The sequence below is a fragment of the Anolis sagrei genome, chromosome 1 (genome assembly GCF_037176765.1).
Source record: "Anolis sagrei isolate rAnoSag1 chromosome 1, rAnoSag1.mat, whole genome shotgun sequence".
NCBI lineage: Eukaryota > Metazoa > Chordata > Lepidosauria > Squamata > Dactyloidae > Anolis > Anolis sagrei.
This window is the reverse complement of record NC_090021.1, coordinates 281,926,487-281,954,485: the sequence shown is the minus strand read 5'-3', so window position 1 is coordinate 281,954,485 and position 27,999 is coordinate 281,926,487. Positions and strand designations below refer to the sequence as shown.

General features: G+C 41.1%; 1 protein-coding gene across 1 annotated transcript; it reads left to right on the top strand.

Moving 5' to 3' along the window:
* The first annotated feature begins 4,118 nt into the window (after positions 1 to 4,118).
* LOC132767441 (retinol dehydrogenase 12-like) lies at positions 4,119 to 27,691 on the top strand. Its single transcript, XM_060762453.2, has 7 exons — positions 4,119 to 4,198; positions 12,910 to 13,028; positions 14,860 to 15,015; positions 18,158 to 18,262; positions 20,609 to 20,818; positions 22,750 to 22,939; positions 25,917 to 27,691. The coding sequence occupies exons 1-7, from the start codon at positions 4,176 to 4,178 to the stop codon at positions 26,017 to 26,019; spliced, it is 906 nt and encodes a 301-aa protein (XP_060618436.2). The 5' UTR covers positions 4,119 to 4,175; the 3' UTR covers positions 26,020 to 27,691.
* The last annotated feature ends 308 nt before the right edge of the window (positions 27,692 to 27,999 follow it).

Below are 27,999 nucleotides of genomic sequence, written 5' to 3'. Positions count from 1 at the left end.
AGTTATAGAGAGAGAGTCTTCACTGCTTTGTCTCCAGAACTAACCTTAAGTTATAGGCAGGGGAAAAAACTGCTTTTTTCTAAACCACAACAGCTTAAGGTTAGGGTGTAAAGATTCCAGGATCTTATCTGTCACCTGGAGAAAAGGTTACCTCTGTAACTAAAGAAAAGAAATAATATTTTTGTAGCTTCATCTATTGACTGTTTGTTTGCAACTTTGATGAACTGTGCCAAATCTTCAAGGACTTTGTATAAATAAATATCCTTTTTTGATGTTTAACACCAGTAATAGTTTCAGTTTCTGAGTATCTCAAGCTTCTCAAGATAGAGACTTGCAGTTTGCTCAGGCATAGAGAGAAGCACATTGCAGTTTTATTTTTTATATCGTCTGGGTGGACGGCACAGTTTTTGCATAGGTTGCGGTTATCTCCGCATGAGCTAAGCCTGCATGGCCATAAAGATTTTAGTTTCGTTGGTCTGTTGCAGTGAAGACTGCTTCTGGACTGAAAGTCAAGTGAGGGAGTGGGGCTCCATTCCCTCAGCCTTTGCAGTCCCCTGCTCTTCGGCTCACGTGTGTGCGTGCGTGACCTAGCGGCCGCTTCTGGGTTTGCACAGCTGTGCAGAACCCAGCAACCCCCCCGAGCTCCTCCGGTGGTAGGCCTCGGCCGCGAAGCTCCAGCGGCAGACCTTTGGCTCGCACAGAGGTGTGGAGCCCAGCAGAACCAGGCCAGAACCCGGACAGGCCTGGAAACTCTGTACATTCGCCTGCATAAACTACTGTCTAACAACAGACAAGCCTTTCCCCCAGAAGACCTAGCGGAAAGTAATGTTTATGAGTTATTTAAAGAGTTAAGCTCCCAGTCTAGTTTAGGACTTCTCTGGGATGTGAAAACAGACCATCTTTCTTTGAGAGCATCCAAATTTCAGTTTGTGAGCACTAAGAGACAAATGCTTTCCGCCATCAACGGGATATTGATCCCTTAGGCATAGCTGCCCCTGTCCTGATCACTGCTAAGCTTCTGTTCAGGCAGGTGATTCAAGAAAAGATAGGATGGGACCAAGAGCTGACCCCATCACTGAAAACAGCTTGGGTAAACTGGATTTCCCAAGCTGAAGGACTGGAAGCCATCACAGTTCCCAGACAATTTGTTCCCTGCAAGGCAATGATAGAACCCACTGCAGAACTTCATATCTTCTGTGATGCATCTGAGCGAGCCATAGCAGCTGTAGGATACATGCGGCAAAAGGATAAAGATGTCTGCCACGTTGGTTTCATCATGGCTAAAGCCAAAATAGCTCCTATGGGGACCTCTATACCCCAGCTGGAATTGTGTGCCGCAGTTCTTGCAGACCAGCTCTGGCGCATCATACAGCAAGCGGTAGGAGACTTGTTTGAAGATGTTCATTTCCATACAGACAGTACAGTTGTGCTTGGTTACATCAACAACACAACCAAAAGATTTAAAGTATATGTGACTAATAGAATCAACAACATTCTATCTAGTTCTACACCTAGCCAATGGCATCATGTCGCCACCCAGCAGACATCGCTTCCAGAGGAGCCTCAGCCCAACGAGTTTTAAGTTCCAGTTGGTTGACAGGTCCCAGATGTTTGACTGATGTCAACTTTCCATCAGTCTTTTCTCCCACAGAGAATACAGAATTGCCCGAAGTCGTATCAGAGGTAAAAGCCTGTAAGACGACCACAGAAATCCAGTTGGGCCAAAGATCTTGCCTGGAACCACACCGTTTTGAGCGTTTTTCAGAGTGGCATAGTCTTCTTAGAGCAGTTGCTAGACTCATACATCGTTTAGCTTGCAAAGGCAGTGAGCCTTTACAGGTCCAGGACATGATAAAGGCTAAGAGAACCATATTCAAGTCAGTACAGAGGCATGATTTCCAGCAGGAAATAGCCAGGCTAGAACAAGGGCTCAACACCCCTAACCAGAGTTCTCTTCATGAGTTAAACCCCTTTTTGGACAAGGAGGGTATTTTGAGAGTTGGAGGAAGGTTAGCTAAGGCTAAACTCAAGGTGTTTATCATCATACCCCCTAATAGCCACATTGCACTGTTGCTCGTTCGTCATTACGAGAAAGTCCACCAGCAGGGTAGAACTCTAACCGAGGCAGCCCTTAGAAATGAAGGTCTGTGGGTAATTAATGCCAAAAGGTTGGTCAACAGTGTACTTTTCAAATGTGTCAAATGCAGGCGCCTTAGACGTAGCTGCCAAAGCCAGATAATGGCAGATCTACCTCAAGATAGGACTCTGACAGACCCACCCTTTTCCCACATGGGAATCGATGTGTTTGGTCTCTGGGAAATTGTTACCAGGAAAACCAGGGGTGGTGTTGTAAATAATAAAAGATGGGCAGTTTTGTTTACTTGTTTGTCAATACGAGCTGTCCATATAGAAGTTATAGAGGGTATGGACACTTCATCATTTTTAAATGCATTGAAAAGGTTCATAGCCCTCCGAGGGCCAATAAAATCCCTCCGGTCAGACTGTGGCACCAATTTCATAGGTGCAACCAAAGAACTTAGCTGTGTGGTTAAGTTTGAGAGAGATACCAAGGTTCAGGACTTCACTAACCGTGAGCAAATTCTTTGGACATTCAATGTTCCCCATGCTTCCCACATGGGTGGAGTTTGGGAAAGAATGATTGGCATTAGTCGCAAGATCCTTAATGCCATGTTTAAAGAATCTTATTATATCTTGGTGCCACTTTAAAGGATCTTAATTGCTAATCCCTCAGATACACACCAATATGATGGAATAAGATTCTGGCACGGAGCGTTTATATGTACATGAGGTAATGTGTATGTACTTTGGTAGAATCGCTGCCACCACCCAAAATACTTGGGAATATTAAAGATTATTTCCCTGAGGTAAACTCCTTCCTGCCCACCAGCTTTCCCTTAGGCTCCCTGAGATGACTGTGATGTAAAGATGTTAAAACAGTTAGAATTATTCCTATAGGAATGAATCACTACTGAGGCTTCTTTAAAAGTTGAACTAGATAAAATGTTTATTGATAAGAACAAACAACTATCTTCTTCAATGAGGCACACAAGCTTAATTGGTTACTGAGGTACAATAATCTTAATGGTTACTTCAAACAGGTTACTTGGCTTAGATATGAGTAAAACTCATCACTCTACATTAACACAGTAGCAGTGAGTTCCCCAGACCAACCTAAACCAGGTTGTCTACAGAGCAATTAGCTACACTCTAAACAGAGTCCTCTATAAGCTAATCTACCCTAACCTAACCCAGAGAGCAAACCCACTTGTGTAAAAACCCACACAGCACCCAAGTGTCTACCTTGACCCTCCTGGCTAATAATGCAGAATCACAAATGCCCTCTGACAGATAAATCTAAGCTCAAAAATCTACCTCTCCTCTCTCCTCAGTTCCCAAAACCAGTCTCCTCTTTCAAACTCAAAAATCAATCTCCTTTCTTTCTCTGAAGCTCTCACTTTTCCCTCTCAGGGCTAAACTCCTCCCATCTGTCCTAACCAATCAAAAGAGAGCTTCAGCTCCTCCCCTCTTCTCCTCTTACACTCCCAAGATGTCTGCTTCCTTTGCTGACACTCCCAAAATGGAGTCTGGCCTACTGGCATTCCAGGCTTCTCTTTCGGCCTATGAGGCAAGAATCATTACACCATGCTTCTGAACCATAAGTATTTGACTCATGACATTTTGGTGACACTTATGGCGGAAGTTACCGCAATTATCAACAACCGGCCACTGGTTCCCCTTACCAGTGACCCTGAAAACTTACAACCATTGACAGGATGGAAAGACATTATGCATCCAGTTCCGGACGGAACTCACCGTGCCCTGTGAAAAACAGGTGCAGACCTTAGCCAACCACTTCTGGAAGAGGTGGAAGGCTGAGTACTTAAGCCAGCTTCAAACCAGAAGAATCTGGCAAAACCCACAAGACAATATTAAGGCAGGCAACCTTGAGTTGTTAAAGGGCAAAGAAGTACTTGTGTAACTTGACAATGATGAAACATCTTTTTGGCTCCTACTCTCTTGCTTCCACCTACTTGGCAGCAACTACAAGTAGGTGGAATATCTTATTAAATATAATTGCATACTTTCAGACCAGCATAAAGCTTCCACATATTTATTCTTTTTCTCTTTCGTGAACAACTCCCTGGGAAGAAGAGATGTCTTCTACATTTCCTTGCAGGTTTGTGTTGTCACCCCAATCTCTTAAAAAGGTGCAGCTTTAGAGACACGGCCAGCAAAGTAACCAGGTGTTTCTTTCTCTCAGAAAGAAAGTTTTATTCTGAAAAATTCAGACGAGGTAAGGAAAAAAACCAAAGAACTGGGACTCCAGTTGTGCCACCAAAATGGGGGAACTCCAAGCAGTGACAGAGGTGCTTTGAATGCTATTTTCCTGCTTCTTGGCAGGAGGTTGGACAGGATGGCCCATGAGGTCTCTTCCAACTCTATGATTCTATGATTTGCTTGTCTGGTTTTGCAGTGTTGTGCCACCATTTGGGGGCATCATCCAATCATTGTTAGACTTAATTGATTAAAGAACAATCAGGCATTGTCATATCATGCTGCATGTCTTCTACCCTGTAGCTTCCCTTTATCCAGGTCTTATCAGTAGGATCTCTTCGTCCCAACCCACCATGAACAAGGCAAGTGTTGATGTAAATAGGGAGGGGAGAGTCTGGCAAGCCTCCAACTTATCAAAACTATCTGTCCAACAAATTACATTTGAAATTAATCTGATTTTTCAACCCCAAAATAATTTTTGTCTTTTTTAAATCAGTTTTTCTATGATTCTATCAAAATTTCAAGAAGGTAGACAAAAAATGTAATGTATAAATATAATGTAAATGATATATGGTTATAATGCTCTCAGTTTCATATATTTATGTGGCATACTTTGTATAGCATTTGGATCTCACTTTCACTTCGTATGAAAGTATGAATGTACCGACTCATAAAACAAACTACATCTCATATAATCCTGTGACACAATATACTTTGTCTGTAAATTTCTTTTGGAATTATATATTTACTCAGAAGTACGTTTTACTCAGTTCACTGAGATTAGGAATCATGAACATGAATTGTGGAAAAGCGGGTAAACTTAAATCTTACTCTCATAAACAGATAACCAAAAGACATCTATCTTCCTGGGGAGCACGTCTTACTGAACTCTGTTAGACTTACTGAACTCTGTTAGAAGAATATCTTCTTATTATTCAAAAATATAAAATAATTTCAAAAAGAAATTGTCTCTCTTGTTTCTTATTTTCCCAAATTGTCCAGATATTCATGGAGATTATCCCAATTCGTTCTTCTTAGTATCATACCTGTATTTTTCTTCAACAAAAAAGTCAATTCATCCATGTCCTTTATTTCTCTGATTTTTTCCACCCATTCCTGTACGGGTGGTACTGAGTCTTTCTTCCATTCTCTAGCAAAAACAATTCTAGCGGCAGTCGTCATATATGTAAAAAGTTTATCCTCTTGTTCCGTCCGTTGTAGATCTAAATCTGTAAAATCTAACAAATAATACTCCGGTTTTCTTATAAATGTTATTTTTAAAATCTTTTGTGTCTCTTCATGAATTACCCTCCAAAACTTTACTGCTTCTTTGCAAGTCCACCACATATGGTAGAAGGAGCCAACCTGTTCCAGGCATTTCCAACACTTATCAGAAACTGTTTTATACATTTTAGCCAATTGTTTCGGTGTGGTGTACCATCTGTGGAACATTTTTATCCAATTTTCTTTTAAATCCATTGCGTATGTATATTTTAATTTTTTGTTCCACATCTGTTCCCACTCCCTCATTTGAATTGGTCTTCTTAAATTTTGAGTACACTTTATCATACAGTTTTTAACCTGTTCTTTTTCAGTCAGCCAGGTAAGTAATATGTTATAAATATTCGATATCACTTTCTTTTCTAATTTTAAAATTTTATCCCATGCTGTTTCCTCCCAAGAGAAGCCAATTTTTGTATCTTGATTGTAATATTCTTTAATTTGCATATAATGTAACCAAGTAATATTAGAAAATTTTTGTTTAAATTCCTCATAAGTCTCCTTATGAAGCTATCTTGAGTAATGCAAACTGAGGTAGAAATACAAAAGTTTAAATAAGTAAACATAAAACAAATAAAATTTTAATGTGTATAATGAGAGTGCTATCTATTGGAGTGGAACAAAATGGTTGCACCAGAAACAATAGCTGAACAGCACTGGGTTTTCCTGTCCATAAAAAGATGCAATCCAATATCAGTGGAAATGCAATGCAATAAAGGGAGGACCCTGATGCTATGTGAACAGGAAAGATAAAACAAGGAATGGTGCAACAAATCTATTGTGTGATAAAGTTCAAGATTAGTCCGAATCTATGTGACTGACAATGATTTGATCATGATTTTGAATTTGCGTGATTTTAAATTAATGTCTTAATAATTAATGTTTTAATTAACTGTTTCAACTGTAATTGTTATTTATAAAATTGCTTATGGCATCAAATGGTTGCTTGCTGTAAGCCGCCCTGAGTCCCCCGTCGGGGGTGAGAAAGAGGGGATACAAAAATGTGAAATAAAAATAATAGTCTTTAAAGTCGTTATAAGAAGTAAGCCCTATCTTTTATAAACATATTTATTTCAAAGTATACATTTCTTTTGCAACCTTCAGAAATTCTATTAGCTATTTTGTTTCTTAAATTGTGGAAAGGGTTCATGAAAGATTTTTTTCCCATCGTACGGCACAAGCGGTTACTTACTTACTTACTTACTTAGGCGATCCCTCGTTGGACGAGTAAGATGGTCTTCCATCATGTGTTTCCTTGTGGGTCCGCATGTGGCTGTGGAGCCCTATTCTTGCTCTGCATCTTCTTCCGCAGTGAGGGCATTGGTTTCCAGGTGGAAGGCGGTCCCGGTCGGGGTTGGCTTGACGCGCCTTCCTCCTGGCACGTTTCTCTCTTTCACCCTCCACTCGTGCCTCCTCAAATTCTGCAGCACTGCTGGTCACAGCTGACCTCCAGCTGGAGCGCTCAGGGGCCAGGGCCTCCCAGTTCTCAGTGTCTATGCCACAGTTTTTAAGGTTGGCTTTGAGCCCATCTTTAAATCTCTTTTCCTGTCCACCAACATTCCGTTTTCCGTTCTTGAGTTCGGAGTAGAGCAACTGCTTTGGGAGACGGTGGTCGGGCATCCGGACAACATGGCCTGTCCAGCGGAGTTGATGTTGGAGGACCATCGCTTCAATGCTGGTGGTCTTTGCTTCCTCCAGCACGCTGACGTTTGTCCGCTTGTCTTCCCAGGAGATTTGCAGGATTTTCCGGAGGCAGCGCTGATGGAATCGTTCCAGGAGCTGCATGTGACGTCTGTAGACAGTCCACGTCTCACAGGCATAGAGCAGGGTTGGGAGGACAATAGCTTTATAGACAAGCACCTTAGTATCCCTACGGATGTCCCTGTCCTCAAACACTCTCTGCTTCATTCGGGAAAATGCTGCACTTGCAGAGCTCAGGCGGTGTTGTATTTCGGCGTCGATGTTGACTTTGGTGGAGAGGTGGCTGCCAAGGTAGCGGAAATGGTCGACATTTTCTAATGTTACACCATTAAGCTGTATCTCTGGCATTGGAGAGGGGACGGCTGGGGACTGCTGGAACAGCACTTTGGTTTTCTCGATGTTCAGTGACAGGCCAAGCTTTGTGTATGCTTCTGCAAAGGTGTTGAGAGTGGCTTGTAGATCTTCTTCTGTATGCGCACAGACGACATTGTCATCAGCATACTGGAGTTCTATAACAGATGTTGTTGTGACCTTGGTTTTGGCTTTCAGTCTGCTGAGGTTAAATAGCTTGCCGTCTGTCCGATAGATGATTTCCACTCCGGTGGGAAGCTTCCCATCAACAAGGTGAAGTATCATGGCGATGAAGATGGAGAATAAAGTTGGGGCAATAACACATCCCTGTTTGACACCCGATTCCACCTTAAATGGGTCACTTTGGGAGCCATTGCTGTCCAAGACTGTTGCCATCATGTCATCGTGGAGGAGCCGCAGGATGTTCACAAATTTGCTTGGGCACCCGATTTTTTGGAGGATGGTCCAGAGAGCGCTGCGATTCACTGTGTCGAATGCCTTTGCAAGGTCGATGAATGCCATGTACAGAGGTTGGTTTTGTTCCCTGCATTTTTCTTGGAGCTGTCGTGCAGTGAAGATCATGTCCACAGTTCCTCTGGAGGGGCGGAAGCCGTTCTGGGATTCTGGGAGGGTGTCTTCTGAGAGGGGCAGAAGGCGGTTTGCAAGGATTCTTGCGAGGATTTTTCCAGCAGAGGTTAGAAGGGAGATACCTCGATAGTTTCCGCAGTCTGTTCTTTCCCCTTTTTTGAAGAGGGTGATGATGGTGGCATCCTTGAAGTCTGCTGGGATTTTCTCGGTCACCCACACTTTTTCTATGAGCTGGTGGAGTTGGTGTGTCAGCGCAGGTCCTCCCTCTTTAAAGATTTCAGCAGGGATCCCATCCGGTCCGCTGGCTTTGTTGTTCTTTTGTTGGCTGATGGCATTGCTGACTTCTTCCAAACTAGGCAGTGCTGCAAGCTCATCCCTGGTTTGTTGTTGCGGGATTTGTGAGAGAACCTCTTCGGCCACACTGGAGCTGCGGTTCAGGAGGCTTTGGTAGTGTTCTTTCCAACGTAGTGCAATTGACTTTTGGTCTTTCAGGAGTTTGGTTCCATCTGATGAGCGTAGAGGCTGTATGCCATGGTTTCTTGGCCCATAGATGACCTTTGTGGCTTTGAAAAATCCTTGAGCATTATGGGTATCTGCCAGGTGTTGGATTTCTTCAGCCTTCTTTGTCCACCAGATGTTCTTGAGTTCTCTTGTCCTTCTTTGGACCTCAGCTTTTGCACTGGCGTAGATCTTTTTCTTAGCAGCACAGTTGATGTCTCTCTGCCATGTTTGGAAGGCTTTCCTTTTCTTGTCGATTAGCTGTTGGATCTCGGTGTCATTTTCGTCAAACCAGTCTTGATGTTTCTTGGCTTGGTATCCAATAGTTTCTTCGCAGGCTTGGATGATGGAGGTCTTCAGTTTGTTCCAATGTTCCTCAACATTTTCGGGGTGTACTGTGGGTAGATGGTCCTTGAGTGCTGTTTGGAGATGGGCTCGCCTGGAGGGCTCCTGAAGGGCTTGGGTGTTCATTTTGCGCCTTGTCTTTCTTCCTTGGAGTCTGCGCTTGGGGGCGATCTTGATAGCCATCGTGGATCGGATTAGCCTGTGGTCGGTCCAGCAGTCGTCAGCACCTGTCATGGCTCTTGTGAGGAGTACGTCACGGCGGTCTCTGGCACGTGTGATTACATAGTCTAAGAGGTGCCAATGCTTTGACCGGGGGTGCTTCCATGATGTCTTGAACTTGTTTTTCTGGCGGAAGAGCGTGTTGGTGATGACAAGGTTGTGCTCCGCACATTTGGTGAGAAGCAGGATGCCATTCGAGTTGCTGTTTCCAACCCCGTCTTTTCCTATGGTGCCTGGCCACAGGTCGAAGTCTCGCCCGACTCTTGCATTGAAGTCCCCCAGGAGAATGATTTTGTCCTCCTTAGGTATCCCCGATAGGACGGTGTCCAGCTGACAGTAGAATTTCTCCTTGATGTCTTCATCAGCGTCTAGTGTTGGTGCATAGGCACTTATGATGGTTGCCCGTTGGTTTTTGGCAAGATCAATTCGGAGGGTGGAGAGTCGTTCGTTGATGCCAGTGGGTGCTTCGGACAGATGTTTCATCAGGTCATTTCTTATAGCGAAGCCAACTCCGTGCATTCTTTGGTCTTCTTCGGGCAGTCCCTTCCAGAAGAAGGTGTAGCCCCCTTTTTCTTCCTTCAGCTGTCCCTCTCCTGCTCTCCGGGTCTCCTGAAGGGCTGCTATGTCGATGTTGAAGCGTCCCAGCTCCCTTGCAATGATGGCAGTTCTGCGTTCGGGGCGTTCACTGCCACTGTTGTCCATCAGAGTCCGTACGTTCCACGTACCGAAGTTCATTTTTCTTTTTTGGCCGCAGGATGGTGACCCCACTGGACGCGGCAGTCCAGTCAGGGATAAGTGAGGCAGACTATGTTTAGGGCACCTTTTCTAGCCCCCTCCCCGTGTGGGGTGAGCAGAGTGGGTCCTCAATAGGGCTGCTCAGTCGCGGATACAGCTGCCGAACTACTCAACTGCCTCGGACCTTGAGGTAGAACGACTGAGTCCGTACCCACCACCCATGTGCCAGTCTGTGACTAGGGGCTTCCAGATTTCACAGTCCTGCCCCCGTCGCCACTCGCTGATCGCCATGGGACTTTGGTTGCTTGGTTTTTGTTTTCTTTGGAAGACGCCTGTGCGTGGGTTTTTTTTAATGTGTGGAGGTCAGTGCACAACTGAACAACACACAATCTTCACAGATGAGGTTCCACTGGTGATGTAGTTTAACACAATGACCATGGCTTCTCAGTCTGTTGCAGCCTTCTTCCGCCTTCGCAGCCGTTGTAACATGTGCCATGTTATCCTCCGCCTGCTCCGCCGTTGAGGTCTTTGGGTCTTCGGACTGTGCTTGGTCTGGGACCTCCCCCGCGGCCACTCCTGGGAGTGCACGACTCCAGTTGTTGTGCCCACAGGTTCATCGGAACACGCAAGCCCCCTCACCACGACAAGGTGACAGTCCATCGAGGGGGGGCACAAGCGGTACGAGTATGAAAACAATACCATATAAAAGTTATAAAAATAACTACTATTAACACATAAAATAAAATAAAAACACAGTTTAAAACACAGACCATCTGTAGTTAAAACTAGCTGCTTTCAAATCACAACTAAAGTGTCAAAGTGTCAACCTCATATGTGCCTATTTCAGCCTACTCAAGGCCAAAAACCTGCTTAAAAATCCATGTTTTTAGGCTTAATTGGAAGGAGTCAAGGGTGGGGGCTAGCCCAATTTCTTTTGGGAGGGTATTCCAGAGACAAAGAGCAACTACATAGAAGGCCCTCTCTCTTGTCTCAACCAACCACCAGATTGAGACGGTAATGGAACCGAGAGAAGGATCGCACTTTCTGATCTCAAAGCCTGCACCGGTTCATAGAAAGAGATGTAGTCTCGAAGATAAGTTTGACCCGAAGCGTATAGGGCTTTGTATGCAATATCCTGCACCTTTAATTGAGCCCAATCAAGGGGTCATTCCACAAAGAGAGAAACTCATCAATGCTGACTCAACCAGCATGTCCCAAGACAGGTATTAAAATGACATTCAAAATGGCCCACGGCAAAGAGAGTAGAATAGGGTCAGTGCTTCTTTTAGAGCCGCCGCAAACTAGCGTCTTGGGAGAGCAAACTGTGCCAGCATGGCCGATGACGTCGAAGACTCCGCCTCTTTCTCCGCCTATTTCTCTGCGCCCGCGTGGTTTTCCCTTTTCTAGGGCAGCGATGCGAGCGTACTCTCGCTGTTGACAGAATTCAACAGCAAGAGTACGCTCGCATCACTGCCCTAGCAAAGGGAAAACCACGCGGGCGCGGAGAAATAGGCAGAGAAAGAGGCGGAGAAAGAGGCGGAGTCTTCGACGTCATCGGCCGTGCTGGCAGTTTGCTCTCCCAAGACGCTAGTTTGCGGCGGCTCTTAGGTTCTCAAGAATGGAATAAGCTGGTTCTTTTTTAAATAATAGTTAGATTACAGAACTCACATTGACTTGTGAATAACTTGACTCAAGTTTTTTGTAATGATTTTTTAAAACTAAACTTTCTGGACTTACACATCAGTATAAAGGGGACATTAGATCTTTACAAGTTTTATGTACAGTGGAATCTAGACTTAAGAGCATCCCAACTTAAGAGTATTTTGAGTTATGTGTAGTTGCTTGGTCCTGGTTTTGCTTTGATGTATGAGCAGCATTTTGAGTCAAGAGCTAGTGCTAGAGGAAGAGCTAGCGCAAAAGTATAGGGCTTTAGGACTTCAAGGTCGCAGCCTCTGGGCCTTGTGCTCTTGTCTGCTTTGGGAGATTTCTGTCTGTTTGGCTCTTGTCCACGTCGAGGAACTTTGAGTTAGTCTGACACAAAGACACAGTATGACACAGCAAATGAGATATATATCCAGGATTTCATATCACAAAATCACAAGTCGAACACTTCCCAAGCGTTTAGGACTGAGTGATGTATTTTCGAATGATGCGCACAGATCCAAGTAAGGTGGCCTTTTGCAGTTGACAGATCATGATTTTGTCAATATTTATTGTTTCCAAATGCTGGCTGAGATCTTTTGGCACGGATCCCAGTGCATCAATGACCACTGGGACCACCTGTACTGGTTTATGGGTGAGTTTTTCCTATTGTTTTTCATCAATTCGACCATCACCTGGTATGGCGACATCAATAATTACTATATTTATTTATACCTGCTTTATCTCCTCAAAGGAGACTCAAAGCAGTTTGACATAAAAACATTAATATACAATTTAAAATTTACAAAAATGCAAACATTAAAATAGAATTAAACACAAGCAGCACTAAAAGATTCACAGTTAAAATCCATCAAAACAGTTAAAAACCACAGCACCCCCTCACTAGATCTTTAACACCTTCATCTTTAAAAGCCTATCTGAATAAAACGGTTTTAGCCTTTGAAAAAAAGAAGTTAATCTTTCTTTTTCTACTGTTCCATGAGAATGTGCATTTTTACATTATTTATTATTTATAAAGTACGGTTTCTTATTTAAAAACATGTAACAAAAATATTGGCAAAATTTTTGCAGGACCGGAATGAATTAATGGCATTTCAATGTATTTCAATGGGGAAATTCACTTTGAGATAAGAGCATTTGAGTTAGGAGCTTGGCCATTGAACAAATTAAACTCTAAACTCAAGGTATCACTGTATATCTAGTAAAACATAGTGCTGTTGTACTCTCTTTCAGAAAATGGTTTGCAGGCGGCGTGTGCACATCAACAGCTATGTTGCATGGAAAGGTGGCAGTGATCACAGGAGCCAACACTGGCATAGGGAAGGAGACTGCTAGAGAACTCGCACGAAGAGGCAAGTTGCCAGTGCTGTACTCAGATTTACCAATGAATAAAGTATACTTGATTTCTATACCTTTTGGTGCACTAGTAAATTCATAAGTCTTTTGGCTTTTCTGTCTGTCTTTCTAATAAATGTGATATTTCTTGAACCTGTTTTTCAAAGTAATACAATGCAATACATTACATAGGGCAACATCAAAGTTGTCTCGTGTTCCTTCTGGCTAAACTCTTATGAATGTAATATACTTGTGCAATAGTAAATTATCATGATGGGTTTTGGAGATCCAGCAATTGGGAAGCCTGATTTGGACAATGGCTTATGCTGTGGAGAATTGCCTGTCAAATTGCAAATTGGTTCCTGGTTTCTGTAATATACTGTAGCAGTCCATTGCTGTTATCCCATGTCACTCTATTCACATTCTCCTCTGAAACCTGTTATTTTAGTCTCTTGAATTTCTCTCACTGTAGTTGTTTTTACATGTTAAATATTAGGATGTTTTCCTGTCACCCTCAATCTGCAAAGAGTTATGTTTAATCAGAACTAAGCTAGCTTCCTTCTACACAGCTGTATAAAATCCACATTATCTACTTTGAACTGGATTATATGGCACTGTAGACTAAGACAATCCAGTTCAAATCCGATAATGTGGATTATCTGCTTTGATAACCTGGATTATCTGGATGTGTAGAAGGGGCCTTAGTCCCACTGAGGCTGGATCTACACTACTTATATCCCAGCATTGGATCCCATATTATCTGCTTATCCCCGATTATCTGGCAATGTAGATTCATATAATTAACTTCAGAGAAGATACTCTGGGATCAGATTCTGCTACATAGGACAGTGCAGATCAGCCTGAGTTCAGCTGGGCAGATATGCAGGGATAGGATGGTGACCTAAACCATAGTTTACTACTAAGGAACAGGCTAGTGAACATATAGGCCGTTGGATGTTGATCCTCAGGGCCCTTCTACACTGCCATATAATACAGATTATCAAAGCAGATAATCCACACTTTCTGATTTGAATAATATAAGTCTATACTGCCATATAATCCAGTTCAAACAGATAACCTGGATTTTATATAGCAGTGTAGAAGGGTCCTCAGTTGCTCTGAGAATTTACTATATGCTTATTGGTGAAGGATGATGAGAGTTGTAGTGCAACATCTGGAGAGCAAATTTCACAGGCCTCCTTGGCACAACATCCAGAGGAAAGTGATCAGAATGATAAAAGGTCTGGAAGGCAAGTGTCCAAGGCCCCTTCTACACTCCCAAATAAAATCCAGATTATATGCTTTGAACTGGATTATATGGCAGTGTAGAACTAAGATAATCTAGTTCAAATCAGATAATCTGGATTATCTGATTGAATAATCTGGATTATATGGCTGTGTAGAAGGGGCCACAGAGGGATCCAAAAGAAAAAGAGATTTCACCAAACTATTTGGAAGAACGTCCTGACAGTAATCTTTGTTGGACTGTGGAATATGCTGCCTTGGATCAAAAAGAGTCTGTCTGGAGAACTTTTAATGTGCATTCCTACATGGTTTGGGATTGGACTAGATGACCTTTGTGGTCTCTTCCAGTTTGATAATTTACAATTAGACAATGAATTAGCAATTAGTTTCTGGCCCTGAACTGAATTAAATAGAACTGAGCAATAATCTTCTCATCCCAAAATCCATATAAAGAAATATTATTGCTGTCTGTAACATCTGATGGCAAGTGGGTTTATATACACTAGTTCCAGTAACATAAATTGATTTAGAAATGTAGGATTTAGACCTATTAGCATCAAGTCTGACAACCCTGTCACCTTTTTCTGTTGCTTCTTATTGAAGGTGCCCGTGTCATAATTGCCTGCAGAAATACAGAAAAAGGAGAAACAGTTGCTCAAGAAATCCAAACAGAAACAGGGAATCAGCAAGTCATTGTGAAAAAACTGGACCTGAGTGATACCAAATCTATACGGACATTTGCTGAACATTTCCTTAAAGGTATAGTAGGAAAAAATAAACACCTATACAATGAAGAATGTTGTAACTTCATACTCAAATGCTTCCCTTGACCTTCTGGCATTTGGGCCCCTTCCACACAGCTGTATAAAATCCTACATTATCTGCTTTGAACTGGATTCCATAGTAGTGTGGACTCAGATAACTCAGTTCAAAGCAGATATTGTGGATTATCTGACCTGATATTATTATTATTATTATTATTATTATTATTATTAACTTTATTTGTACCCCGCTAGCATCTCCCGAGGGACTCGATGCGGCTTACATAGGCCGAAGCCTCAGAACACAATACAGTAAAACAAAACACAGCAATAAACAAAGCAAATCAAAATAATTAAGCAGAGTAACAACAACAGTGACAATACATCAGGACACTTTAAAACTGGGCCGGCCAGAGCAATGGGGTACAGGGTTAAAAGTGCTGAAATGGCAGGAGGCACGTAGGATTAAAATAGTGCGGTGTGCAGCAATATTAATTGTACTAAAGTGCTTCTAGGACTTGGGATAGGGAATTCCTAATAATAATAATAATAATAATCACTTTTGGAGTCAACTGTGATTCTGGCAATTATTGTAAGAAATGCGGAGGGGATAGGAGAAAAGGAAGGAAAGGCTCTATGTATACTCCAGGAAAAGTCAGATGTTGTAGTGCTGCCCTCCTCCTCTTCTGAGGAAATTCCTGCTCCATGTTGTGATATATTCATTTTCCACCAACAAGATGATATTCTGGGTTATATGGCTGTGTGGAAGGGCCCTAGGTTATATTGCTGTATAGAAGGGCCCATAGAGTAATGGCATGTTGTAGAAATAATAATAATAATAATAATAATTATTATTATTATTATTATTATTATTCACCTGATTGTATAAAATATTCAATAATAATGAGTATCAAATAATTTGGTAAATTAACCATTAATGCATCTTAGAATTCCTCTTGGCCCTTCCACACAGCCATATAACTCAGAATATCAAGGCAGATCATCCACAATATCTGCTTTGAACTGGGTTATCTGAATCTACACTGCCATATAATCCAGGTCAATGTGAATTTTATCTGTCTAAAAGGGGGTCTCAGAATCTCTCTAACTGCAACACAATTTGATTTATCAGTAAATTATATGTTTATATATAATAAACATAATAATATTACACAAATCTGGTAGTTATAATAATACTCTGAACAGATATTGCTTTGGCATACTCAAACAGTAAACATATAAGCTGTATTTTATATCCAGCCTAGAAACTGGCATGTAATAATCGTACTAATACAAACACTTCACTCACAGATTTAAAAGTGGCCCTGAAAACATACAATAATAACTGTAAACAATATACATTTGAGGCATTATTTATTTGAAATAAAGTTGGAAATAAATTTATTGGACATAAGCGCAGTGCTATTCTGTGGACCTTCTCTTCAGCTTTTTCACATTTGCAATAATTGCCTGGCATTTTCGAGAAAGAGCACACAAAACAATGTTTTTAAATACAAACAGCTAGAAAGTGTGAAATTGGAGGGAAATATGCTGAAACCTATCTTAAATGGGGAAAATTGTGTAAAAATAAGACAAATTCGGGGCTCAGAATGCCACATTTGAAAATGAATTTCTTAATATTGGTTGTTAGAAATGTGGAGTTGTTCAGTGTTTCATGAACAACTGAAATGGATTGATTTGTTGAATTGCAACAATTTGTTTAATTATATAACTTTATTTATTATTTTGAATTTTTTTTGTAACCTGATTACAAAAAATGGGCTGGGATGAAAATGCAAGTGTAAAGAAACTAAACAAACTTGATACTGAAGGATTTGCACATCCCTAATTATAAGTTTATGCAATTTAGGCAATGTATTACTCCACCTAGTTATTTCAGGTTTTTATCTTGCCACACAATCTTCTGCAGAGGATCAAATGTTTCCATAGTTATTGAATGCTACATGGCATGTGCTTGCATTTGCTAACAGGAATCATCAGCCATTTGTTTTCCATACTAGACAATTGTCATAGGTCACATTTGCAACATTTTTCTGTGTAGATAATATCATATACATAGTCCTCAATCTTTCAAGATGCTTTGTATGTCTAACAATGATTCTCATTGTATTGTTGAAGGCTTTCACAGCCAGAATCCCTGGGGTGTTATGTGGTTGGGTTCTAGCAGCAACTACTTTCATATCAGAAGATCAAATCAAAGCCTTTATAAAAATCTTTCCTAACCGAACACGTTCTCTACTCCTGGTTTCCAGCATGGAGAAGTGGATTATATGAGTCTATACTGCTGTATACCATCTGGATTTTATATGGCAAAATAAACCATCTGGATTTTATATGGCAGCGTAGAAGGGGCCTCAGGGTCCTTCCACACTGCTCTATATCCCAGGAGCTGATCCCGGATTATCTGCTTTAAACTGGAACGTATGAGTCTCCACCACCAGATATTCTGGGATAATCTGGGATCAGATCCTTGGATATAGGGGCAGTGTGGAAGGGCCCTAAGTTTCACAATAATGTGGGTACTATAAATTAATGACGGTACCACAGCTTTGCTCCTGAAAGCTACTCTTTTTTTCAGATTCTATATCCCAGAATGCGGTCCCAGATTATCTGCTTGTCCCAGATTATCATTTTATCCCAGATTATCTGGCAGTGTAGACTCCGGCTGCATCTTCCCTGCCCTATATCCCAGGATTTTATCACAGATTATCTGTTTATCCCAGATTATCTGGCAGTGTAGATTCATATTATCCAGTTCAAAGCAGATAATCTGGGATCAGATGCTGGGAAATAGGGCAGTGTAGATCCAGCCTGAGTTCAGCTGGGCAAGTGAACACATGGACCTCTAGATGCTGAACCTCAGTTGAGCTGAGAATTTACTGCATGCCTATTGGTGAAGGATGATGAGAGTTGTAGTGCAACAGGCCTTATTGGCACCATGTACTGAATCTATACTGCCATATAATGCAATTCAATGCAGTTACACTACAATATGAAACTGCCTAATAGGGCAGTGTAGATAGGGCCTGAAACTACCCTTGTCAGGTTTGTTTCTTTGTGGGTTTCTTTGGGGGGCTTTTGTGTTCAAAACTTGGTTTGGTGTGTTTGTTTTTTTGTAGAGGAAGACAAGCTCCATATCCTCATCAACAATGCAGGTGTGATGTTTTGCCCTTACTCTAAGACAGCCGATGGTTTTGAAATGCAGTTTGGAGTCAATCATCTTGGTAAGACTGTGAAATCACAGGTAGCATAGATAACTACGTTTTACAAGTTTTCCCATTTGGTCCCCTCTCTACCTCTGTTGGTTGCCTGCTCTGTCCTTTTGTTCACCTACCTTAACCTTTGATTATCCCTTCTTCCATTTGCAACCACTTCCTAGGGGCAGAAGAGTGCAACCATCCTTATAACTGAATGAATCACGTGAACCTAAAGTTGATGAAATTAAATTTACAGAGTTTAGAGAAGGGCATGCTGTGAGAACTTTGAATAAATGGTGCAACTAATGACAAAACAACTCAGACAAAATTTCCAAATAGGACTTAAGGCAAGGAAGAAAGAGGCCAGGCATGGGAAAGAAGCCAATAGGAAGAAGTTTTTCTAACTGGTCAAGATGCTAGGACTTTTAATCTTGACAAAGAAGCTTTGCCTTAGGACTTCATCTCACAAGCAGGGGGAAATCGGGAGTGGGGGGTGGCATCTTATTTTGTTCCCTACTGTCTTCCCCAGCCTTCCCATGTCTTTTCCCTGTCTTTCTCAGTTTTAAGCTGTTATCAACTCCTGAAGATAGACTTTTGGCTATGTTTCCATGCACTGTGGAAATGGAGTCCCACAGAGTCCCACCAGAAATGCCTTGTTCAACAGAAATGTAATACTTTTTGATTACAAATCAAAACCACCAGTGTCGTATGTGAGCCTGTTCAGCCTGTGATTGTGTCTTATGTTCATGATGGAAATGGGGATGGTGTTCTTGATGGTGGGCCTGGGTCTGTTAGCAATGGGGATAAGAGTTTGTCTGGGCCTCAGTTAAGCTCAGATGAAAGGCCCAAGCTGTCTCATGAAGATTCACAAGGTCACATTCCTGAGAAAGGCTTTTCACAGTCTCTCCCAGAGGAACTGTCTGAGGAGGATTTGTCAGGTGCAGAAGTTAATGAGAATTTAGATAAAAAGCGAGGCTTCTGTAAACAGAGACAGAGTGTTCCAGTACAAAGAAGATCAATTAGTTTACAAGAAAAGACCCTTATCTGGGTCTAAGATCAAGAGAAATGCTTTCCTTTTTGATTTTGGGATCTGGAAAAGCTTTATATTGATTCATGGGAGAGAGTTGCCTCAGTTGGATCAACATTGGAATTTCATGACGGTCTTGCTTTCAAGTGTTTTTAGTTTCATGTACCAAGTTTTTGCCAAGCTCCTGTTTTGTGTATCAAATGTTTTCATGCTGCCTTGATTCAAGGATTCTTGTAACTTATTTCATGGATTTTGTATCTTGTTTTGCCTTGAGGTTTATGGATTATTCTCTGATTTGGAACTTTGGCATTTTTCTAATTTTACTGCTTTGTCTATATATATTATTCAATAAACTGCTTGCTGATTTTACCAAGCTGGTGTAATGTTTAAGGTCAGAGTGGGGTTCCTGCTCTGGTGTACAACCAGTTATAGCCATAAAAATATTTTTCATAAGCCCCTTTTACAAGTACATCTGCAAGGCTAAAACTTTATGCTGATTTGTTTTTTTGTTTTTTTGAATCTTTTTATATGCATATGCTATAGCCAGAAATGTCATTATTACCCAGTTATAATTATTGTTTGAATTACGTGGTTTTTTCTGCACTCTCTATGCACCATTCTTTCTTACTACTTTTTATAGTCACATTTTCTGGTATTTTACCTACAATATTGTGGTGCGGAGTGGTATGAGAGGAGGTCCATGAGGGTGACACCAACCCTAGTGACATCACTGGTTTTATGGTCACTTCAGCAGTACATTCTGACAACCATGATAAGGAAAACAAGAATCTGAGAGACAATCAATTGGCAAGGAGAGGATGAGCCTCCCAGGTTGATTTGAATTAATCAGATAACATCTATATAAATAAAAATGTAATGTTCGTTTGTGGGATTAACATAACTCAAAAACCACTGGACAAATTGACACCAAATTTGGACACTATACCTCTAACAGACCAACAAGTGACCGTCATTCATAAAAACACTGAAAAACACAGCAGAAGAGACTTAAAAAGCCAAAAAATGTGCAAAGCCACATATATACACAAACACACACATATATACATATACACAAATATATATACACGCATATACGCATATATATACACACAAAACACATATACACAGACTGGGCTACAGCAACGTGTGGCAGGGGACGGCTAGTAGTTATATATATGTGTGTGTGTGTTTTAGTAGATCTACAGTAAAATAAATCTTCTGTTATTTTGACATTGTATTTAATATATTTGAATAGCACTTTTATGTCATTTAGGCTGCATTTTAGGTTACTAACGCATGTGTTAAAATAACATAAGCAATGAATAAAAGGTTTCCTCTATTTCTAGGGCATTTTCTCCTAACATTCCTGCTGCTGGGCCGTTTGAAAGAGTCAGCTCCTGCTCGAATAGTGAATGTGTCCTCAATGGTCCACATTTTTGGAAAAATATATTTCCAGGACTTACAGGGAGAGAAGGGCTATAACGCATACTTTGCATATTATCAGAGCAAATTGGCAAATATATTGTTTACCAGAGAGTTGGCTGGTCGGTTGCAAGGTGAGTTTCAGAGACAATATGATACCGGAGTGCTTAAATATAGCTAATAATCTGAGTGTATTCAAAGTCAGAATTGATGAAAAGGAAATAATCCCAGAGATTTGGTAGTGATAGAAACAATGAAACCAATACGAGTTTGGTTGAAATCATTAAGATTAAAATGTTTCTGTCTTTCAAAGTACACTGTGCAGAAATTGCTGAAGTCAATATTTGAGGCAGGGAAATATTGATAGGAAAATCAGACATTATTCTAATGTGCATCTGGAGATATTTTATTCAGTGGGAAGATAAAATGTACACTGGGGAATAGGTTTTCATGTATTTGGCAATATGGGTTTTTACAAGAAACAAGGTTATTAAAGCCAATTGATGAGAAAAGACAGACAATTTTAAAAAGGCATACTAACCTTTTGAGAGCTGGCATGGTATTGTAATTCGACTGTTGGACTATGATTCTGGAGAACAGGATGTAATGCCTGTTCAGTCAGGAGCTTCTTGAGAAACTGTGAATCACTTCTGGTGTGAGAGAATTGGCTGTCTGCAAGGATGTTGCCCAGGGGATGCCTGGATGTTTTACCAACCTGTGGGAGGCTTCTCTCGTGGCCCAGCATGAGAAGCTGGAGCTGACAGACGGGAGCTCACCCTGCTCCCCAGGTGACCTGGGGAAAGTCACATTCTCTCAGCCTTAGAGGAGGACAAAGACAAACCTCCTGATGAACAAATCTTTAGAGTCACAGAGGTGGAAGGAACTACAATGGCCATGTAGTCTAATTCCCTGCCATGTATGAATGCACAACTCAAAGCACCTCATCCAAACTCTGCCTGAGTTTGGATGAGCACATATGGAGGACCAACCCCCACCATCCTGAGACAATCTATTTCACTAGCTTTGGATTCGACTGTGGGCTCTTCCACACAGCCATATATCCCAGAATATCAAGCCAGATAAGCCGCAATATCTGTATTGAACTGGATTATCTGAGTCCACACTGCCATATAATCCAGTTCAATGTGGATTTTAAACAGCTGTGCGAAAAGGGTCTGTGTTGCTACAAGCAGGTTAATTGCATGCTTTATGCTCTAAACTACACCTAAAGAGATCAATAGCAATTAGAAAGTACTTTTTCATCATGAGAATTTATAACCATTTCCACGACATACAATATGTCAATTATGGTCTGCTCAACAGTGCCATTGCACTTCAGGGAGGCCCAGTGTTTATATATATATCTTCCATCAATATTCATGTCAGGCTGTGTGTTATTTTCTACAATGCACTGTAACGTGGTCATTAAAAGCAACATGCAGCATTGAGTTGATCCGAGGATCCATGGTACCACTTTCTGGCCTCTTGTGTCTAAGTAAAAGAAATAAACCTTGAGGAGAAGGATAAAAATCACCACATTGCCTCAGTTTCTACACAGGAAGCTGCAGCATTATCGTAGTGTGTTTCGTATCATAATATTGGAAACAATCTATAGGATAAATCACTGACAATGCAGCAAAATCTACAACATCCCTGATGGGCGACCATCCAAATTAATGTTCCAAAAATATAGTGCTACCTGTGTCTCTTAAATGCCTTTTGATGTCACATGAAAGTACTAGAACGGAGGTGTGTGAGGGATTTGTGAATTTTTAAATCTTTCTTTGCTGCAGTTGCAATTATTGTCAGAAGTGGTAATCAATACATATCCCTTACAATGACAGACATAAGACAGATGGAGGTTTAGCCTTTCTCCCAGAAAGAGACAAGAGTTTCACCACTTTCTGTGTTATGCAGTACTGTGCAAAGAATGTTGTGTATCTTCTTTCTTGAACTTTTTAGGAAAATTTGAAATTCATTGTGATTTGGCTGAATAATTTGGTTTGCGTATATAGAATAATGTTTCTATAGTTTCCCACAACTAGCTTTTTTTCTCTTTTTCTAGGCACTGGAGTTACTGTTAATGCCTTACATCCTGGTTCAGTTCTTAGTGAACTAGGGCGTCATTCCTATTTCTTAAAGGTTCTGCAAACAATATTTAGCTTTATGTGGAAGACTGTAGAGGAAGGAGCCCAGACTACTGTGCACTGTGCAGTGGCAGAGGAACTGGAGTCAGTGACTGGAAAGTATTTCAGGTGGGTGAGGGTTACAGTTTATATTTACTTATGCAGATTGAGTATTCTCTGTCCAAAATGCTTTCAATCAGAAACATATTGGATTTTTTTTTAAAAAAATGGAATATCTGTATTTCCATACAGAAAGATAATGAGATATTTTGGAGATAAGACTTAAGGAACAAGAAATTCATGTATGTACGATTATACACCTAGCCTTTCGGAAAAGGACATTCATAAACTTTAAGAAAACACCATTCGAGGATCTTAACATTTAAAGAAAACAATGACCTTTCAGAGAAAACTCAAAAACCCTTTAGAGCAGAATCTTCTCTTGTAGCATACAACCAGATATAATTATGCTAGGCAATGGTTTCAGTTGTTAGACTGAATAACCTGTTATTTATTGATTTATTTAATTTATATATCACTTTTCTCATGCCTGGTGGGATTCAAAGCAGTTCACAGCAAAGAAAATGGCAAAATTCAATGCCTCACAAAATATAAATACATTACATAAATAAAATAACCAATTAAAACCAATAAACTATAAAACCTAAAACATTGGACATAGACAAACATAAAACATAGAACATGAGACATTGCACCAATCCTGAGGTTATCTTGACTACTTGCTCTCACTCTCCTAATGTTTGCTTGAAAAGCCACATTTTAAGTTGTTTCCTAAATGCCACGAGTGGCATCCAGGAGGCCAGCGGGACCGAGAACATGATCTCATCAGCCAATCTTAATGATCTACCTGGCTCATAGCAGGAGATGTGTTAGATAATTAAGCTGGACCGGAACCATTTAGGGATTTATAGGCTAAAGCCAGCAATTTGAATTGTACTCTGTAGCAAACCGGCAGCCAGTGCAGCTATCTCAGCAGAGGGGGTTGTATGCTCCCTGTGTGTCACTCCAGTTAGAAACCTGGCTGGTGCCTATTGGACTACTTGAAGCTTCCAAACAATCTTCAAAGGCAACCCCACGTAGAGCGGGTTGCAGGAGTCTAGTCGAGATGTTACAAGAGCGTGGACCACAGTGGCCAAGTCTGACTTCCCAAGGTATGGGCATAGCTGGTGCACAAGTTTTAATTGTGTAAATGCTCTCCTGGCCACCACCAAAACCTGAGGTTCTAGGTACAGCAGTGAGTCCAGGAGAACTCTCAAGCTGCGAACCTATGTCTTCAGAGGGAGTGTAACCCCATCCAGCACAGACTGTAACCCTATACCCTGTTCAGCCTTTTGACTGTCCAGGAGTACCTCTGCCTTGTATGCATTCAATTTCAATTTGTTTGCATTCATCCAGACCGTCACAGCCATCAAGCAGCGGTTCAGGATCTGAACAGCCTCCTTAGCAGCAGATGGAAAGGCATAATACAGCTGAACATCATCTGCATACAGATGGCATCAAACTCAAAAACTCTGATCTGTTAGGAAAATAGAGGTTTTGCCTGTCTTCCCAAGAGATTTGCATTCTTGACAGCAGAAGGTGTCACCTCAACATCTTTAAACTTACTTGCCCAACAACGCACAGTACTCAAATCAACACAATCACCATAAACAGCTTGCATTCTCTGATGAATCTCCTTTGGGGTGACACCTTCTGCTGTCAAGAATTCAATGACTGCATGTTGCGTAAGTCACATTGACCAACCGTCTGCGCAGGGTTCCATACTTCGCACTTTAACAACACAACCGGTCAATGCTAAGGCTTTCTGCCATAATGGAACTGTAGAGGAGAGTCTACTGAACAAGCCAGTACCTGCCGCATACCAGAACTGACATCTGTTGAGGAGTTACGAAGTTGGAGGCATTACTTTTTATTCAACCCTCCTACAAGTAGAAATGCACAATGAAAGTGTACATAATTTTTTGCAGTGCAAGAATATTTCCAAAGAACTGCAATCCACAGTCCGAAAATGCCACTTGGGATTGGGTAAACTGCTGTGGTTAGATGAAGGTGCTCCTGTATCTCCTGTATCTTTAAGAGGGAAGACTTAGGACCTTGGTAGAAAGGGCTTGCCTCCCGAATTCTACAAAGACAAGATTGATTAGGGACAAAGCTGATTGCCCAAGTCACCCCTTGGGCAGGTTACAGGTAATGCAATAAACTGGAACGGTCTGGATGAAGGCAGCCTGCGCCTTGGGGAATCAGCTTTCACCACCTCTACAGGAACACAGAATCAACAAATCTTTGACCATTTTGGTCACCCTTCTCTAAACACCTTTCATCTTGTCAATATCCTCCTTGAATTGTGGTGCCCAGAACTGGAGAAAGTACTCCAGATAAGATCTGACCAAATCAGAACAGAGTGGGACTATTACTTCATTTGATCTCAACACAATACTCCTATTAATGCAGCCTAAAACTGCATTGACGTTGAAAGACATAATTCCCTTCATTCATTATCTGATCCTGCATTGATCAGCATTTCATGTGAGAGCACATAGAATCGTAGAATTGGAAGAGACTTTGTGGGCCACCCAGTCCAACCCTCTGCCAAGAAGCAGGAAAATCACATTCAAAGTAGCCCCGACAGATGGCCATCCAGCCTCTGCTTAAAAGCCTCAAAAGGATCCTCCACCACAGAGAGTTCAAAGACAGAGAGTTCCACTGCTGAACAGCTCTCACAGTGAGGAAGTTCTTCCTCATGTTCAGGTGGAATCTCCTTTCCTGTAGTTTGAAGCCACACATATTTGGGTGTTCTGTATTAGTGTGCTTCTAAATTAATAGACATAGAACTGACTTCCATTCTATTATCCATAAACCTATTTTGACCTGGAAAATATCCCCAGTGTTTATTTTGAATAGTCTGTCTTCTTTTTGGTTTTAAAGGCTTTCTAAAACATTTTGTGTTGTGAAAGCGGCATATTATGTTTCAGGAGATGAACTATTAGGTGTCCAATGGCATTTACTTACTTACTTACTTACTTAATTTTTATCCTGTCTTTTTTTCAATATAGGGACTCATATACTTCTATTTTCTTCTCCACAGTGACTGCAAGCCTGCCCAGGTTGCTTCTCAAGGTTTGAATGAGGACACTGCAAAGAAGCTCTGGAAGGTGAGCTGTGAGCTGTTGGGCATTCAGTGGCCTTGAACAGAGAGAATCTGTGTGGACACATCTCGGAGGGGCAAAACCCACAGAATATGCATGCATTGAGTCGCTTGAGGGCTGAGAAATAAATAAATAAATAAATAAATAATGCAGTCAAGCACTGACTCTATCTTTTCATCCACCTGACTCTAGCCTATTCTACACAGATATATGGAAACCTATCCTATTGTTTGTTCTAAATATATCTCTCCTGTTAAATCAATATGGTATATAAATGGTATTAATACTCCACTAACATGTACTAGATGATTCATGAGCAGCATTGTGTTAAATCCTACTCTTCAGTGGCTTAAGAGAATGATACTTTGCTCCTAGATCACCATTACTTGCCTGAACTGTTCTTATATGTACTTATGAATCTGCCACCTCGATTTGTCACATAGTGGATAATTTCTACAACTAAGATTTTAGAAATCAGGGTTTTAGGAGGGATTTTATAAGCAGATAAGGCAACTATGCATCATTCCAATAACCTGTTTCAAGAGAATTCTGTCTGTCTGTTTTGGTTGTTTTGGCAAGACCTCCATGTTCAAATGTATGGTTGAAAAGTTAAATGTTAGTGAAGAGAAAATATGGATGTTAAAAGAGTGAGAATGGAATCTGTGAGCAGAGAGGGAACTAAACCAAAGCCACAAATACAATGCAACTGTTCTCTTAGGCCCCTTCCACACATAAAATTCAGATTATCTGCTTTGAACTGGATTATATGGCAGTGTATACTCAGATAATCCAGTTCAAATCAGATAATCTGGATTATATGCCTTAATATTCTGGATTATATGGCAGCCCCTAGTGGTGCAGTGGGTTAAACCGCTGAGCTTCCGAACTTGCTGACAGAAAAGTTGCTGGTTCGAATCTGGGGAGCGGGGTGAGCTCCCGCTGTTAACCCCAGCTTCTGCCAACCTAGCAGTTGGAAAACATGCAAATGTGAGTAGATCAATAGGTACCGCTCTGGTGGGAAGGAAAAATGGTGCTCCATGCAGTCATGCCAGCCACATGACCTTGGAGACGTCTACGGACAATGCCGGCTCTTCGGCTTAGAAACTGAGATTAGCACCAACCCCCAGAGTCAGACACAACTGTACTTAATGTCAGGGGAAAACCTTTACCTTTACCTATGACAGTGTAGAAGGGGCCTTAGAAAAACAGAAGAGGAAAGTGGTGTTTATTTTTGACAGAAATGAAACCAGATCATACAAGGATTGGATCTACACTACTTTATATCTCAGGATCTGATCCCAGATTATCTCCTTTATATTGGATTATATGAGGTCCCTTCTACACTGCCATATAAAATCCAGGTTATCTGCTTTGAACTGGATTATATGGCAGTATAGACACATATAATCCAGTTCAAAGCAAATAATGTGGATTATCTGCTTTGATAATTATATGATTATATGGTAGTGTAGATCCAGCCTAATACAAAGTGTAGGCCTATGATTCTGAACATTGTGACCTTTCTTGTCTTGCTTCTTGGCAGGGGGTTGGACTAGATGGTCCACGAGGTCTCTTCCAACTCTATGTTTCTATGATTCTATGCATGATTTTTGACATCTTGACATCTTTGACTGATGAAAAAGCCTGTGAAGTTTTGAAAGCTTGCATGATGTATTTTGTGCATTTCGGTTGACCAATAAAGGTATCAATCTTTTGTGGTTTGGAGATTTTGTTGTATTGCTATCCCTGAATTTGTTCCTCTGAAACAATAGATCGATAGCTATGTTGCAATATTTGTAACTGTTATGTAATACTGAACTAAGGCTGGATCTACACTGCCTCATATCTTGGGATTTGATCCCAGATTATCTGCTTTGAAGTGGATTACATGGCAGTGTAAAATATGGCAGTGTTCTGAGCACATAATCTGGATTTTATACAGCAGTGTAAATGGGGCCTGAGTCTCCACTGCAATATAATCTGGGATAAGCAGATAATCTGGGACTAGATCCTGGGATATCC